Source organism: Somniosus microcephalus, chromosome 3 (assembly GCF_052327205.1).
Source record: "Somniosus microcephalus isolate GS21.2 chromosome 3, FLI_Smic_1.0, whole genome shotgun sequence".
Lineage (NCBI taxonomy): Eukaryota > Metazoa > Chordata > Chondrichthyes > Squaliformes > Somniosidae > Somniosus > Somniosus microcephalus.
In genome coordinates this window covers 38,355,990-38,368,373 of record NC_140989.1, presented here as the reverse complement: position 1 = coordinate 38,368,373, position 12,384 = coordinate 38,355,990, and the positions used below count along the sequence as shown (strand labels likewise).

Below are 12,384 nucleotides of genomic sequence, written 5' to 3'. Positions count from 1 at the left end.
GCAAGCTAGCAGAAAAAGCAAGTAACTTTCCTTGGTTCTGTTTGTGGTGCAGCGCTGGATGCCCGTCTGGAGGTTGGTTTGGAGCAGCAAGCTGAGCTTATGTTGAAGATGATGGCTACACTGGAAGCTGATTCTATTCTTCAGGCTCTCACTAACACATCACCTACAGGTAGATGGATGGAGAGATGCTCACATCTCTAGAGCAAAGTACTAAATGATAGGAACATAAGAAAAGCAGTAGGCTATTCAGCTCCTTGAGCCTGATTCGCCATTCAATTAGATCATGGCTGATCTGTACCTCAACCATGTATCCCTGTCATTTTTTTTGCTGCAGCGTGGCCCATTCAAACTACCGCACATGCGCGGTTTTTGCATTAAAAAGAAAGGCAAACTGGCTGCGTGGGATCCCTGGAGCGCTGCGTGGCCACAGAGATTAAAGGGAACATGGCCTCATCCCCATTTACCCACCATGGTTCCATATCCCTCCTTACCCTAGCCAAACAAAAATCTATCAATCTCCGTTTTCACATTTTCAATTGACATAGCCTCAACAGCTTTTTGGGAGAGTGTGTTCCAGATTTCCACTACCCTTTGTGTGAAGAAGTACTTCCTGACCAATTGAAACTACTGAAATCTTCCATACCCATTCTTTTTTTTTGGAATGATATCTAATTCTGGTTATCGTCTGTTACTGTGGAGACTTCAAACCTCAGCCCAATGTATGAACGGCGTTGTATCTCTTTGTTACAGGTGGCAAACTGGTGCACAAAGTGGACTGGCTTTGTGGTGTGTTCTAGATATTGCTGTTGTCCTGGTACCTGTCTTAGTGCTGCAGCGATCAATCTGACTCTGAAGTGTCAATGATGTGCATTTGGCAGACTGTAGTAATGCTGTCCATTGCTGCAGGTTGCACTGAGTTCAACCACCGATGTGCATGCTTGGATGCATGTGCAGAGCTTTCTTCCTGGGTAGCTAGCTTTTAATGTGGGAGCAAGCTTGCAGCGTGTCTGCTTTCTCTAGCATTAAAAAGGCTGCATGAACATTTTTGAAAGTTTCCAGGAGATACCTTATCACTTGATTGGGAGTTGCTGTATCTCGTACTGCTTTGGGTCTAGTGCACTTGGAGTCTGGTCAGGACCTGACTCCAGGTTATCATGGCACTTTTACGTTCCTGTGCACTGGAAACTGCTTTGCACCAATGGAAAAGTGCCAGTATAACTGCATTCTTAAAATGCCCGAGTGTTTGTGATATTTGCATCTTGGTGTGAAGAATTCTTCAGTGCGCTCTTGAATAAGTTGCTAAGACAATTAATGCAACGTCATGAAACTGTGTCTTAGAAATTGCTGTTTGGGTAATTTGTTAAGTAGCTTGCTGTTAAAAGACTCTGTATTTTGGGATGTGTTGCTGCAAAGTGGTTTGGGATGCACATCAACACAGAAGTGGCAGTATAACTCTGGAGACTGCTGTGCGCACTAAAGCCTTGACGTGCGAGATTCCGTCCAGGGGGCTGTCTCACACTTTAGTTCTCTGAATGCAGCAGAACCCCAGACTTAGTGAATGTTAACAGTCACGTAGCAAATTATTAGTGGAGGAATCGCAATCTGCCATCAAATCAAGTGTAGTCACTGCCGATCTGCAGTGTGACCCAGTTGCCTATGCAGTAGTGGCAGATGTTGATTTTCTATTGTATTTCACTTCAGCTAGAGAGAAGTGAGGATTGTCTTGAGTTTTAGGGTGTTCTCAATGTCTTAATGGAAAAACAGACTACTATAAATAGATAACTTTTTTTCACTTTATTCTTGTGTTTAATTTACTCACTCCAGTATCTCAGCCTCCTCCTGGAACTGATGACTCCTTGCTGAGAGGTTTGCATTCGTCTAGTCAGCTGATTGTGCCACCTCCTTCAATTCCTATGCTGAGCGCATGTTTCAACAAACTGTTCTCAATGCTCCAGGTTCATCATGTTCAGGTATAGAATCCAAATTATTCCACTTGGTTCTTGGTCTGTGATTCTTCATTTCCCCCCTTTGTTAATGCAGTTTTTCATTTTCTTTCAGTTGGAATCATTGCTGCAGTTATGGCTTACATTGAGCATGAATGCTTGTTCTGTTGGAAATGAAGATGCTGGAGCTGATGTTTTTTTATTTAATGCAAGCAGAGTACCAACAATCCCCTTAAACCAAGGTGAGCCACTTTTTATCAAAAGTCAGGGCTGTTTCCTTCATTGTTGGGGCTGTTTCCTTCATTTTCTCAAACATATCTAAAGATTGCTGAATTGTGTTTGCTGACATACTGATGTGATGCACTTGAAGATAAATGATGAAGTAGTTTAAAAAGAGATTCCTTTCCTGCTGGAAATGCAAACTTGTGCATACTGTAAATTTTGATTGCCTTTCTGAAAATGCGTCTTTTCATTGAAACTGCAGCTTCAATATCCAGCCTCTTAACGGTGTTGGCCTGGTACCCGAACACCTCGCTGCGGACTTGGTGCCTTGTGTTGCACAGCCTGACTCTTATGACAAACATGCAGCTGAATGGTAAGTACTCCCTTTGAGTTTGGCATTTCTCCTCCTTACTCTAAGTAATACAAAATAGTTAGAGTAAATAACTCAGTAATTTAATTTCCATGGATCAAGATTTCGTTCGCTACCCTTTAAGACCCTGTCTAAACTGAATAATGGACAGCCTCCGCTATCCATTCTATTCTTGCCTCCTGTACATCTCTCCAACCTACAGGTGTGTGGTACACATTCTTGATGCAAGCTTTGCTACTGCAAACCTACAAGCTGCAATCTGAGTTCCTTTCTCCTTTGGCTGTAACAGTGAACTTTTGTACAAGACTTAGTTAGGCTGCAGTCATAGAATATAAAAAGCAATGAAAAAGGTGCAGTGCAGATTTATTAGTGTTAGCATGAGTGTTGTGAAGAAAGACTTGAGAAGTTGGTGCTGAGATGGTTCGGTGTGACCTGATGGAGGCCTTCAAAATCATGACGGTTATGATAGGTCAAATAGTGGTGGATTATTTCCACTGGTTAGCATGATGGTAAGCAGAAGGCACAAATTTAACATAATCACAAAAAGGATTAAAGAGGTTGACGCAGAGTCTGTAAATACTTTTGAAAGGAAATTTGATAGCCACTTAAGAAAGAAATATTTAAGGGTGTGGGGATGGAGCAAAACACTGGTGCAGACTTGCTAGACTGAATAGCCTGTTGCTGTGTCAAAATATGGTTCTGTTTATAAAGATTTAAGACCTACACTCCTTAAAATAAATCAGTGTTTGTTAATTTTGTGTAATTGTGAACACTTACAAATTAACTTTGACCGTTCAGGCGTCAACCTGTCCTTTTAATCACTTAATCTCTCTTCATTTGCATTGCATAAGTGGGTGTTCCAAGAGGAAATTAAAATTATGAATAAGTGGTGGCTGGAATCTTGCAAGTTCTGGCTGCATATTTTTAGATAAACAAATGTTTCCCAAGTTGTGCATCAGTGCTGAAATGTACATTAACATTTAGATTTTTAAAACAACGCCACGTTAATGTGATATGAGAGTTGTGGCCTCGGCTGCTATACGATCGCTAAACAGAAAATTGCGAAGGGTGCTTAAATGGGCTGGGGACAAACTGAGCAGAATGGAGGAGAAAGCTAAGGCAGAGAATGGAGGGTTTCTGATTAGTAGCTCCACGCAAAAGGCAACCTTCCAGTCTTCTGACCCAGGTCTTCCCCTTGGTTTCCAATTCTGTAGAAGTAAAGGAAAGCGTAGAGATTGCAACAAGTAAAGAATGCATGCAAGTGACCGGATGATTGACCAATAAGAAAGAAGGGGCAAGATGCAGAAACTAAGGGCATGACAGTAGGAATTGTGGCGGAAGTTGAAAGCTTGACCAGCGAGAGAGGTGTTGTGTTTAACGGTGTACAGGTGAGGTGTAGTGTACCGACTGGGGGACAAAAGAAATACTGAAACTATCTTAATGTTCTCCTGAGTGTGATAGGAAGTTTAATTTGATCTTTTCCAATAGGAACCTGAAATTTTTATCATTCCAGGGTTTTCGTAGTTGGTTTTAGCCCATTGTTCACTTCTTTTTGGCAAATTAGAATAGACTTTAATTTATGAACCTCAAATTTAAACCAAGGGGAAATACAGGGCATTTGCACCATTATGTAAAATAAATGCCTTATATTCTTGCTGTATTTCCATTTTAATTTTACAAAGAGTTCAATTCAATGTAATTGTAGTTCCTTAAATGTAGCATTTGTAGTACAGAAATTGCTTACCTCACTTAAAGAAGACGACATCAACAACAACATTATCGTAGACTGTATTTCTGTTGCAGTTGCTCCAAGCAATAGTATGGTATTGCAAGAAAACACAGCGCAGGTGATGGTGTCCGATCCAAACATGATTCACGTATTAGTGAGATTCTTCTCTGGTACCAGCCCTCACGGCACTTGTCAACACAGCCCACAGGTACTTAATTTATCACAGTTTGTGAAATGTATTTGTTGAAAAAACTATTAGAATGCATTGTTCCCATTTTCATTTTTAACCTAAATTTCTGATCTGTTTGAGGATTCAAGTGGCAATTTGACAATTGCTCCTTCGTTTATTCTCTGTATTGTTGAATTTTTGTCTACCCGTTTGTCTAATTTTCTTTTAAATTTCTGTTAACTTGGATTCTTTCTGATGTTATGGCCTTTTCTTTGTGAGACTTTTAAGTTCTTTCTCTTCCCTAACCCTTGGATCTTCAGCTCAGGCAGATGATCTGCTTCCAGGCTGTCTTCAGTGCTGTTCTGAAGTTGGCTGATTAGGGGCAAACAAGACTAGTTTGGGGATGACCGACTACTCTTTCCTCCCTCCAATGGAGAGGAGGTTCTTGGCCTCTACTTGGTGTCTTCTCACAACAGCAGAGTTATTGTGGGTTGTGTTGTTTGAAATGTTATCATTGAAAGTGAAGGCAAGAGTTTATGTTCCCAACCTCTCCACTACAATCATTGTTTGTTTCGTTATGTCTGTGGGCTGGTATTGATTGTATGAATGAGGGACCTTTGTTCTTTTGATGGTGATAGCGCCTGATTGAGAACTTTGGAAAGGCAATGGGACACTGCTGTGCACAGAGGAAGCATAATGAGCTACAATACTGGATTGTGCAATCCAACAATGAATTGTTTGAGTTTGTCCATGTAAGATCACCAAGATTAGGACAAGCCCCTCATACTCCGTATGATGCACTCTGCAGCTTTAAAAGGTAAAGTTGCCGTAATCTTATTTCAATGAATGGAAATATTGCCACCTGATATTTCAACTCATTGGGAGTAGTCTGTAGAAAAGATCGAAAGGAGGACTTTATGACCTTTTTTGTGCAGGCTTGAACTTTGAGATGCCGACTGACCAGTTTTATCCCTGCTCATTTTCAGTGAAGGTGAGTGTTGATTTAATCAAGAAGACATTTGTGAACTCTTTTGGAGTATAAATGCTCTTCACTTAGCTATGGCTAACTGCAGTCCATGTAATGTTGGGACCATTTAAACCATTGTACTGGTTATGCATCCCAGTGGAACTAAGTAAGGAAGTCAGTTTGTCATGCGTCATTCTTGTGCTAATCTGCTGCACTACCAGGTTACATTCAAAAGATGTAAATACTGCGGGGCTTTCAGTACAGCACTAGGAGCTGGTGGTGTCGCCAGAGCTGCACTGTTGTAGCTGCCAGTATTGAAAACAACGGATTCAGCTGGCAAGGTTCGAGGGAAGATTTTCTTGGGTCTGTGCCAAGATGCGCACTGGATTGCCAAGATGGGTACAGAAGATATCAGGCTATCTGATGGGTCAGAGTGCACACCTGTAATGGAACCCGCCCAATATTCTTTTCATTTAAATTAATGGAAGGCAAACCAGGTGCGTGCTTTTTACGATAGCAAAATACTGCGGATGCTGGAAATCTGAAATAACACCAGAAAATGCTGGAAATACTCAGCAGGCCAGGCAGCATCCGTGGAGAGAGAAACAGAGTTAATGTTTTCAGGTCTGTTCTGATGAAGGGTCCCAGACCTGAAACGTTAACTCGGTTTCTCTCTCCACGGATGCTGCCTGGCCTGCTTTCCTTTTACAGGTGTGCATTCCAACTCACCCAGTTTTTCGATATTTGCCATACGAAGGCGAAGAAAACAAATAAGTACTTTTCACTGCCCTGGTTTTCTTGGGTTTGTTAATCCAGGACATTCACTTGCAGTGCCTTTTATGGCAAAGATTGATATTTCTTTTTTTTGCTCTACACACAATTTAAGTCCCACATTTTTATTGATTTGACTTTTCGCAGTAGTACAGCTTCCCTCTGCATCAGCCCAGCACAGTTGGTGTGAACAGCAGCTATTCTGACCCTGAAGACTTGTTTTTGCAACCTCCCTCACTCAGTGTTTATGTCATAATGTGCATGAATAAATCTTGTAATGGATGCTTGGTTTCAGTGTAGATCTGACCTCTACAAGTTGAGTGTTGAAACTATTTCGGACACAAAACCTGTATTTGGCCATATTTTGAGTGGACACCCAAAATTAGTTTGACATACAGATGTCACAAATGTTAACACAAGTTGTTCACTTTCAAATAATCAAAAAAGCCATGGAGAACATCCGGAGCTTATTCTTTGAAAAAGTTGCCAAATTTGAGGGTTGTTTATCAGAAGAGCTCCTTCTGGTAGATGGTGTTTACTACAAGGAGAGAACATTGAAGGAAGAGCAGGATAGAACAAAAGTAAAGGGTGGAGTATTCATTCTCACCCATTTTCTCTGATGTTTCTCCAATTCTCTCCCTTCCCCATCTTCCTGAAACCATTGACTCCTTGTTGAGGTAAAATAACGGGTACCTCCAACAAATGCCATTCTTCATATGTGAGCAAAGGTAGTGAGTGTTGTCTGGTTATTTGGCTGTGGAAGATGTCACAACCAAGCTTGATCCTAATGTGCACACAAGCTCACTTTCCAGCAGAGATTGCTGGACGCAATCTGGGGAAGGAACTGTGGCTGGATTTCCTCCCCGCCACCCCTTTACCGTTTGCCATTGGCATTCCTATTGTCCATGAGGCCCGTCCCTAGTTGCCCTGAGATGATGGTGGACTACCTTCTTGAGCTGTTACGGTCCTTTTACTGATGGTGTTCCCACTATGTTTTGTGAGATGGGATAACCAGGATTTTGACCCAGTGATGAAGGAATTACTATGCATGTCCAACTCAATAGTGTGTAATTGGAGGGGTCCTTGGAAGTGATGGTGTTCCCATGACTGGAGTTGCAAAAGAAGTACGTAATAGCATTCAGTGAATTGTCTCTATTGAACACGGTGGTACATTCATACTGTGACCGTCATCTATGGCATAAATTTAATTTGACAATACCAGGGTGATTTTTTTGCAGATGCAGTTTTGGGATTTAATGAAATTACATTTCAAGTTTCAAGTTTCAAATTATATTTAGAGGTTTCATTTTTTTTTTGTCTTTCAGGTTGGACCTACAGCTACTCAAGCTATGCAAGAGTTTCTCACTCGACTCCAAGTGCATCTCTCCTCAACCAATCCTCAAATGTTCAGTGAATTCCTTTTAAAGCTTATACACATACTTTCAACTGAAAGGTAACAGAAACTTCTAAAAATGTGCGATGAGACGGATTTAACACTCCATGTTAGTGCTAACGTTTTTAAAAAAGGGATCTTTTTCCATTGTGGTTGAAATTAGAGAAAGAAAGAACATACTTGCATTTATAATGCACCTTTCACGACCACAGGATGTCCCAAAGCGCTATACAGCCTGTTAAGTACTTTTTAAAAGAAAATATAGTCACTGTTGTAATGTAGGAAATGCAACAGTTAATTTGCGCACAGCTAAGACCCAAAAACAACAATGTGATAAATGACCAGATAATCTGTTGTAGTGATGTTGGTTGAGGGATAAATACTGGCCAGGATGTAGGAGAGAACTCCCCCATTTTTCAAATAGTGCATGGGACTTTTTACATCCACCCGAGAGGATGTTTAACGTCTCATCCGAAAGAAAGCACCTCCAACAGTGCAACACTCCCTTAGTACTGCACTGGGGTGTCAGCCTAGTTTATGTGCTCAAATTTTTACAGTAATGGGACTTGAACCCACAACCTACGGACTTAGGCGAGAGTGCCACCACTAAGCCAAGGCTGACACATTATTATAACAAAAAGAAATTTTTGTTAAAATGAATTCTTTATTCAGAAAGCAGTGATTAAACATTCACTTAGTGATTTGAAATGTTTCCCCAGTGTACTGAAATACAGTGGATAATTTTGTATGATAATACCTGACAAAAGTTTACTCCTATTTTTACAGCATTATTTTCACCATACTTTAGAAGTATTAAGCTATATTCCCTTGCAGTGCCACATTTAGTTCCCCAATTGTTGCTGGTGCAGGGACTTGGCGATGGTTCCTGTTGAGGGAGAAAAAGCAAGGGAATGATACTATGAGTCATAGCTGTCTCCGCTTCTAAACTGGCCTCACTATAGTTAATGTAGCCTTTCTACTTGTATTGTGGAGCCTGGGTTAGCCTTACCGTTAGTGTTTCCTCAATGTTTGCTACTCAAAAGGAAGCAACGCTGGATTCCAGTAACTGATAAATGGATAAATGGCAGCAGACAGGCTGGGGATTGATGGTACAGACACTAACTAGGCGGGCCAAGGAATGGCAGTCCGATATTAGAGGTGGATTCTTGAGGTGGGGGGGGGGGCGGCATTATTGGGAGGTATGAATTTAGAATTTGAGTCTAAATTGAGTAAAATGTTACCTGCTCTTCAAATTGTCCTTTTAGTTAATATGAATTTGAATCTTTAAATGATTAGACAATATTTCACTACTCTCTGCTGCTCTTTCTTCTGCCAAGCCCAAGAAAGAAAGAACTTGCCCTTTTATATTAATGTATCTCAGAACATTCCAAAGCGTGTCACAGCCAATGAGTTTGTTTCTGAAGTGGAGTCACTGGTGTGTTAGAGGCAAACGCAGTAATTTGTGCTGAGCAAGGACCCACCAACAGCACGGAGATAATGTAACAAGAACTTGCATTTATATAGCGCCTTTGACTTAGTAAAATGTCCTAAGGCGCTTCACAGGAGCATTATCAAACAAAATTTGACACCGAGCCACATGAGGTATTCGGTCAGGAAAGAGGTAGGCTTTAAGGAGCATCTTAAAGGAGGAAAGAGAACTGGAGAGGTTGAGGGAGGGAATTCCAGAGCTTGGGGCCTGGACAGCTGAAGGCACGGTGGTGGAGCGATTTAAAATTGGTGATGCACAAGAGGGCAGAATTGGAGGAGAGCAGAGATCACGGAGGCTTGTAGGGCTGGAGGAGATGACCGAGATAGGGAGGGGAGACCAGTTACTTTTGGTTGTGGGATAAATATTGGCCAGATTACCCTGCTCTTTGAATAACGCCACAGAATCTTTCATGTCCACCTGAATCGGCAGATGGGCCCTCAGTTTCATGACTGACCTGAAAGATGACCCCCTCCAACAGTGCAGCACTTAAGTGTCAGCCTAGATTATGTGCTCAAGTCTCTGGAGGGGCTTGAACTCTCAAATCCTCTTACTCGGTGGAGAGAGTACTACTACCTAGCCAAGCTGTCAAAGTAGATGCTTCTGTCTGCAGCACTATCCAGTGTGCAATCGTTAAGATCCAAAAAATAAGAAAAATAATCTCCGGCTGAAAGCGCCGCAAGTGCCATGTAGGTTTAGAAAGACTGACCTAATTCACGTGAAAGCATATTGCTCCTATATATGTTTTCACCTTGATTAAAAACACATTGATTTTTCATCTCAAGTGTTGTGTAACTGTTGCACGATTGCTTTTTAAAAAAAAAAAATTGCTAGATAACAATTGGTGATAAATTTTAATCCTGTCAAATCATGAGTTGTAAAATATGTATATTTTTTTAACTTTACATGTTCTCCAGAGGCCCGTTCCAAACCGGGCAAGGACCGCTGGATGCGCAAGTAAAACTCCTGGAGTTTACACTGGAGCAAAACTTTGAGTCTGTTTCTGTCAGCGCAATCTCTGCGGTCATCGAATCGGTGACTTTCTTGGTGCACCATTACATTACCTGCTCGGACAAGGTTATATCTCGAAGTGGCTCTGACAATTCGGTTGGTGCCCGTGCTTGTTTCGGTGGACTGTTTGCAAATATCATCCGTCCAGGTGATGTGAAAGCCGTATGTGGGGAGACGACAAGGGATCAGCTCATGTTTGATCTGCTGAAGCTGGTTAACATTTTGGTGCAGTTGCCCCTTTCGAGTAACCGAGAGTACAGTGCCAGGATGCCCGTTGCCAGCAGTGCCTCGGACAGCGTGTCTGATGAGGAAAAGGTCTCCGGCAGTAAAGATGGGAACGCAAGCGCCTCCTTTACACAGGGCGCAACAACTTGTATTGCTGATTTGGTACTGGGAAATCAGCAAATCATGAGTCAGATTCTTTCAGCTTTGGGCCAGTGCAATAGCAATGCTATGGCAATGATAATAGGTAGGTATTTCCATTTTTTTTTTTAAACTTGGACTTTGATGGGAAGTCTATGTCGAGGTGGAGCCTAAATTCATTAAAAGTGATCAGCTTTGGTTGCTGAGGAGTCCATGACTAGGAATTTAAATAAATGATTCAGGAACAAAGGAAATTGCAAGGGGATCTTGATAAAATGGTGGCATGAACAAAAAGTGGCAGATGGAATTCAGTGTCCGTAAATGTGAGCTGGTAAATTTTGGTTTAAAGAAATAAAAGTAATGAAAGCTTTGGAGGTCAGGTGATGTGCAAGAGCAGAGGGATTCAGGTACACAAGATATTAAAAGCAGCACCTTAAATGGATAAGGCCATTTTTTTTTTAAAAAGCTAATGGGATACTAGGTTTTATAACCAGAGGCATAGAACATAAACGTTGAATGCAATGGTGACTCTGCATAAAGCCTTAGTACTCTAACTGGGGTCTTCCTGTGTGCAGTTTTGGGCTCCGCACTATAGGAAGGATGTTGAAACTCCAGTATGATTTGGACAGGTTGGGTGATTGGGCAGATGCAGTATAATGTGGATAAATGCGAGGTTATCCACTTTGGTGGCAAAAACAGGAAGGCAGATTATTATCTGAATGGCGATAAATTGGGAGATGGGGAAGTGCAACGAGACCCGGGTGTCCTTGTGCACCAGTCGCTGAAGGTAAGCATGCAGGTGCAGCAGGCGGTTAAGAAGGCAAATGGTATGTTGGCCTTCGTAGTGAGAGGATTCGAGTACAGGAGCAAGGATGTCTTGCTGCAGTTGTACAGGGCCTTGGTGAGACCACACCTTGAGTATTGTGTGCAGGTTTGGTCACCTTATCTGAGGAAGGATGTTCTTGCCATGGAGGGAGTGCAGCGAAGATTCACCAGGCTGATACCTAGGATGGCAGGAATGACTTATGAGGAGAGATTGGGTCGATTGGGCTTATATTTGCTGGAGCTTAGAAGAATGAGAGGGGATCTCATTGAAAATTGTAAAATTCTAACAGGACTATACAGACTAGATGCAGGAAGGATGTTCCCAATGGTGAGGAAGTCCAGAACCAGGGGCCACAGTCTAAAGATAAGAGGTAAGCCATTTAGGACAGAGATGAGGAGGAATTTCTTCACCCAGAGAGTGGTGAACCTGTGGAATTCTCTACCACACAAGGCAGTTGAGGCCAATTCATTAAATATATTCAAGAAGGAGTTAGATATATTTCTTAAGGCTATGGGGAGAAAGCAGGGACAGGGTACTGAATTTGGATGATCAGCCATGATCTCATTGAATGGCGGAGCAGACTCGAGAGGCTGAATGGCCTACTCCTGCTCCTATCTTCTATGTTGAGGAAACAGAGGGTATAGCGCAAAGTCACCAGGATGCTGCTTGGAATGAGGACATACAAATATGAAGAAATTACTTGAAAAATTACAGCTGTTTTCTTCAGAACAGAGATTATAAGTGACAAAAGCAAAATACTACTACTGGAAATCCAAAATAAGATTATAGGGTGATATGAACGGATGCTACAAGGTAGAAACAGGCTGTTTTCAATGGTTGAATTATCTAGAGTAAGGGAGCAAAAATATAAGAATAGAGCTATGAGATTTAGGACCGAGCAGGAGAAACTTTTTTTTTTTTTGCACAGAGGGTTGTGAGGCTGCTACGTGCACAACCGGAGTTATTGGCTAAAAGCAGAGACCATGACACCATTTGAGAATAGATGAAATAGATGGTTGAACGAAAGGTGGATAAAGGGGTATGGGAAAAGGGAGAGCACATGGGATTAAGATTACTGTTCTTGTAGAGGATATACACCAACATGGACCGGTTGCATCGAACCACCTCTTTCCG

General features: G+C 41.8%; 1 protein-coding gene across 5 annotated transcripts in view; it reads left to right on the top strand.

The window, feature by feature from the left end:
• The window catches only part of birc6 (baculoviral IAP repeat containing 6), a 261,261-nt gene that overhangs the window by 103,994 nt on the left and 144,883 nt on the right, over positions 1 to 12,384 (top strand). For 4 of the 5 annotated variants that reach the window (XM_085980116.1, XM_085980115.1, XM_085980112.1 and 1 more), the window contains 7 exons: positions 53 to 169; positions 1,825 to 1,970; positions 2,059 to 2,185; positions 2,428 to 2,538; positions 4,339 to 4,472; positions 7,497 to 7,624; positions 9,968 to 10,530. In XM_085980116.1, coding sequence (XP_085836242.1) covers positions 53 to 169; positions 1,825 to 1,970; positions 2,059 to 2,185; positions 2,428 to 2,538; positions 4,339 to 4,472; positions 7,497 to 7,624; positions 9,968 to 10,530 — 1,326 coding nt within the window. The remainder of the gene's footprint in view (positions 1 to 52; positions 170 to 1,824; positions 1,971 to 2,058; positions 2,186 to 2,427; positions 2,539 to 4,338; positions 4,473 to 7,496; positions 7,625 to 9,967; positions 10,531 to 12,384) is intronic. The other variant, XM_085980114.1, reaches the window with a different exon arrangement.